Here is a 5,000-nt window from a genome sequence, read left to right on the forward strand (position 1 = left end):
GCATGAAATGTGGTATTTTTGGTGATTCAAGACATTTTAACCCTGAAAATTGAAAGAAACATTTATGTAAATGAGGAGAAATAAAGCTGTATCAGAAATACAGATATTGGTTAATAAAACATTTCTTTTGTTTTCCCATCATGAATTATTAATGAGTTTTATAATGATACTTAACAAATGTACCGGTAGGTAGTGTTCCGGTGACCAAAGATGCCAAATACGAACAATCACAATCATATCTTAATAAGTTTTAAATAACCTTTTGCCAGTATGTCATTATTACTCCCTCAACTGCACATTCTTGATGCCTTCTTCATGATTCTCCCCTTCCAGAAAAGTACTTGGGGTCAAAGAGAGATCTTGGTAGAAATCTAGTTAGGATGTAATATCTGCTCAAGCTAATGTAGAGTTTGCATGGTAGAACTTTTGAAGGAGAAGAAAAAAACAAAGGGAAAAAAAATGTTTACCAAAAGTTTGGTGTGGTTACTGAAATGTTGAGAATTTAAATAGCACCAGAACGTCAAACCTCTTACAAAGATAGACTACAACACAAAGGGGCTTTTTCCCATTTTTGACAATGTCTGACACAGTTTAATTAATGTAGCTGGCTGCAGTAACAAGAGTTTATTTTGTTATTGCTTTAGGCCCCAACTGAAGGTGCGTGGGTGGTCACAAGTGCAGACAAGTTGCGATATGATGCTATTTTCAAGCAAGCCGATAAAGATGGAGATGGGCTTGTTTCTGGTACTGGATTAATGATATCATATTAAAATATTGCATTTAAATTATTTAAGCAGTCAAAACCAATAATTATTCAACAAAGTATGATAGCAAAGGAAGCTACCATGCTGTAGTGCAGGGAGTCGTTCTAAGATAGCAGCTCATGCATTGACTGTACATGTTAATTTTGTAATGGTGTTGTTTGGTTTAATTCATTTCCTGCGTTTTTCTCTATTTTTTTTCTTTGCTTTTGTTTCTCTTCCCTTCTCCTCTTGTGCAGAAGGTGCCTGGGTTGCATGGATCGCCAGGCTGTAAAACAAGTCATATTTATCTGCAGGGGAAAGTACTGTAGTTTTTTTAAGTTGTGTTTGTTGCAGAATGTGAGAATTTTCATGGTTTTATGACAAGCAGAAACCTGTAATTTATTGTTGTAAGCAAATGCAAAGCTTGATCTCTTTAGCGAAGACACAGGGACTTCCCACACACCCATCCTTTATTCACATTGATATAAGCATTCTAAAGTTCTCTAGGGTTTGGCTTTGAAATATGTTTTAATAGGTCAGCAGATTAGCTATGCCCTTCTCATGAAAATATATGACTGTACATTGTATCTATTATGTTTTTTTTTTTTGTTTCTGTGTAGGAGAAGAGGTGAAAAGTACATTCATGGCTTCAGGCCTGAATCATCAGATACTTGCACATATCTGGTGAGCAAGCCTTGAGATTTCTCCTTATTCTGTTCGCGATCGTGCTGTCAATAATTACAGACAGCCAATGAAAAGCGTTGGCTACTTCACTCAAAGTAGTCGCCTTCTTTTTCCCTGAATTCCAAATACATGTAGAATCTTAAAGGCAAATTCTTTCAAACACAAGAATCTTAAAATTCATTGTGAACATGACAAGAGTCGGTTACTCTACTTAAACCAGCAGCCAACTTCAACATATAACAAAACATGATAAGGTCCATCCAGGCCATAATTACGTTCTTCCATTTATGATATGATTAGCTCCATGTGCAGGCAAGATGAACCAAATCCTGTACTGTGATTGGCTACCTGAGTGGGCAATATGGAGCTATGTTGCCCACTCAAGATTTCTCACTTGGTCCCGCAAGATCAAAAATCATTTTTTTGGTGTTTTATCCCATATAATAAATCCTTCATTGACCAAGCTTGTTCAGTCAAGATTGGCCTTGTTTTTTGTGTGTGTGTTCATGCACCGAGATGCATAAACATGAAAAAAAAGAACTTGGGCAATATCCAGCCATCTTGACTTCACACTTGGTCAATTACCCATATGACGATGTCGCTGGAAGTGTCTTGCTGGATTATCCAATGCATAGTTCACAAAGACATGTACAGCTGAGCTGTACCTCTTCAACAGAATGATATGACACAGCTTGTTCTTGGTAAAAAAATTAACAGTCTCTAACTTTGTTCTCATTGCACACACTTACCGGTACATGGATGAAGTCTGGCCTTAGTGTAAATCAGTTATTACAGGTGTACTGTAGCAAATTAAGATCAGTAATAGAATAATTATGCCTGCCCTGTTTGGGCTGCCCTGCTGCAGTACTTAGGAGATGCCATTGAATCCGTACAAAAAAGGGCCCTACGTATCATTCTTCCAATGCCCATTATAATGAGGTGGGATTGCCTCCTTTCTCAAAGAAGGGAGGATGTATGCGCAAATTTCATCAAGCGTAGCTGTTCATCCTCTCCCTTGATAAGATCCCTTATTCCACACGTGTCAATTGACAGACCACACAGTCTCCGATCAGGAGAATGAGTGCGCCTTATCCCAAAGATGAAGCACTTTGCTGGTTTCTTCACCATTAAAAAAATAATACATATTGCCAGTATTATCTATTTTTGTATTGTTTATTCATATATACTGTGAATTAGTTGTTGTACCATACATGTATATCTATTTCAACTTATATCGCTATAACTACCTATAGCTATATTTGTGCGCATGTATGACCGTCCTTGTAATTCAGCCCCTTAGCTTCGAGAAGGACCTAATAAATAATTATTATGATTATGATTATATTATCATTATCATTGTCATTTATATTATTATTATTATTATTATTATTTTTATTATTATTATTATTATTATTATTATTATTATTATTATTATTATTATTATTATTATGATAGTCAGTTTGAAACCATCATGACTTTTTCTTCCTTTTTGCAAGGGGTCTCTGTGATGTGAAAAATCAAGGGCAATTGAATTCAGAGCAGTTTGCATTGGCCATGTACCTCATTCATCAAAAGGTCATGGGTGTGGATCCACCTCAGACACTCAGTCCAGAAATGGTTCCGCCCTCCATGAGGACAGGTACTCCTAGTATTTCTGCGGCTACAGGAGAGGCAGTGGTAAGTTATTTCTCTACAGCTTTTTAAACCAAACTTTATATTCTCTTGTTTGTTTGTTTGTTTTTTCTTTAGCTTAGGTACTTGATTCAGTTATCCTACCCTCCTCCATTTTTGGTTCTTGTTCAGTCCGCAGATGAAATGGGCCCTTTGCAGCTGGCAATCACATGGTGGGAAAACCGCCATACTCGAGAGCAAATTGCACACTGGGACATCAGCATGGATCGCAAGCTGCAAAGGGCCCATTGTAGCCAAATGATTAGTAATGTCGTATCCATGGGCTATACTGCTGAAGTTTGTAAAACATCGTTAATGGGTAGTCAGTGAACCCAACACAGTTAATAAAGAGTAGGGCAGAGAGTTCTTGGTGTTGTGGACAGCCTTGCTAAGGGACATACAGGTGTATTTGAGAAAAATGTACAGTAGCTGGTTAATGATAGGGACACATAATTGTCACCTTCTGAAGTGAAAAAAAAAAGTAGACGTTCAACAGTAGATGGCATAGGTATGATGTACCTGCGAGAAAGCTAGTTACAGTTGCCGTTACAGTGTTGTAACTAGTTTCATTTTGCATTTGCACTTTGAGGCACGTGACATTGTTGAGCCCACAGACCAGCAGGACACTGTCAAATAAGGACCTAGATAAGCGACCCATCGCCCCAGGAGTTATTGTAGGAGTACAGTATTCAACTGGTATATGGAGGTCGTAGTTTCGAATCCCGAGTACTCTACTTTTCAGTTGTCCTTACTCCCGTTGCCAAGCAACTAGTTTACCATCCTTTCCAGGGGCACATTGCACCTTTAAACCTTAAACATCAATAGTTGCAAAAGTACAGTTCAGTCCCTTCCTGCTATCAAATAGAGAATGCGCAATAATATGCACTGAATACTGTTCATTTCAAAGCCAAAACAGAGTCAGTCCCAAAGTATATTGTTAAAGGATGTCCTGGTATTTTCTACAGGAATATTTTATAGAAACAGTGCTCTAAATAACCGTCACTTGAAGAGCCATCCATGCACAACTTGATAAAGTCTTTCTTGGGAAAAAGAAGGCCTGAAACAAAGGAGAAACATGATGTAAAAGAAATTGGATGATGGAGTTTTTTTGAGATCTACAGTCGACTCCCGATAACCTGAACTTTCAAGGGAAGTTGAAAAAGGTTCGAGTTATCGGGAAAAAGGAGTTAAGCAGCAACCCTGTATGAAGATACAGGCACTGAAGTTAAATGTACCCTGTACCAACGAAACCTGAACTGGACTGACACGTTTTGTGTAATGCAAAAAAGGACAAAGATTACGGGGCTGCTTCAAAATAAAATAAAATAAAATAAAATAAAATAAAGTAATGTTTTAGAGTACAATGTTCGTTTTGATTTATCACGTACTGACAGACGTGGTTCAAGTTATCGGAAGGTAAAATTATAGTATGTATGACGGAGATCCAGGGGAAATCGATTTTGGTTCGAGTTTACACGAGGTTCGAGTTTTGGGAGCCCTTCATTTCGTGGAAAGCAGTTTTACAAGGTGTAATAATATTTTTTAAATGTTGACTGGTAGTTAGGAATCTTACCTCAGGGTCAGTTAAGATCGCATGAGGGCGTCAAGAAACTACATAAGTTTGTGGATTTTTCAAGATCGCGGGTGACGCGATTCCTGTCGCGCGCGATGCGAATCGCGTCTCGCACGAAGGTACTGTAGTTGAAATGGAGTTTTGATTTTTATTAGCAGGACGCTGCATCAACAGGGAATGCGATTTCAAGCCTGAGTGACTTTTCTGCCATTAAAGAACTTGACAAAATAACAAAAGAAATTGAAGACTTGGGAAGGTAGAATTAATTGATACGCCATTTAAACCGGTTCTAGAAATTTTGATAAGATGCCTTGTCACAAGAGTCAATA

The 5,000-nt window shown here is 37.8% G+C and overlaps 1 protein-coding gene across 2 annotated transcripts in view; it reads left to right on the top strand.

Moving 5' to 3' along the window:
• LOC137973364 (epidermal growth factor receptor substrate 15-like 1) overlaps nucleotides 1-5,000 on the top strand; it is a 31,086-nt gene that overhangs the window by 2,446 nt on the left and 23,640 nt on the right. Inside the window, exons 3-6 of one of the 2 annotated variants that reach the window (XM_068820157.1) lie at nucleotides 645-744; nucleotides 1,364-1,427; nucleotides 2,924-3,104; nucleotides 4,827-4,927. In XM_068820157.1, the coding sequence (XP_068676258.1) occupies nucleotides 645-744; nucleotides 1,364-1,427; nucleotides 2,924-3,104; nucleotides 4,827-4,927 (446 nt within the window). The remainder of the gene's footprint in view (nucleotides 1-644; nucleotides 745-1,363; nucleotides 1,428-2,923; nucleotides 3,105-4,826; nucleotides 4,928-5,000) is intronic. The other variant, XM_068820158.1, reaches the window with a different exon arrangement.

This window comes from Montipora foliosa, chromosome 10, assembly GCF_036669935.1.
Source record: "Montipora foliosa isolate CH-2021 chromosome 10, ASM3666993v2, whole genome shotgun sequence".
Lineage (NCBI taxonomy): Eukaryota > Metazoa > Cnidaria > Anthozoa > Scleractinia > Acroporidae > Montipora > Montipora foliosa.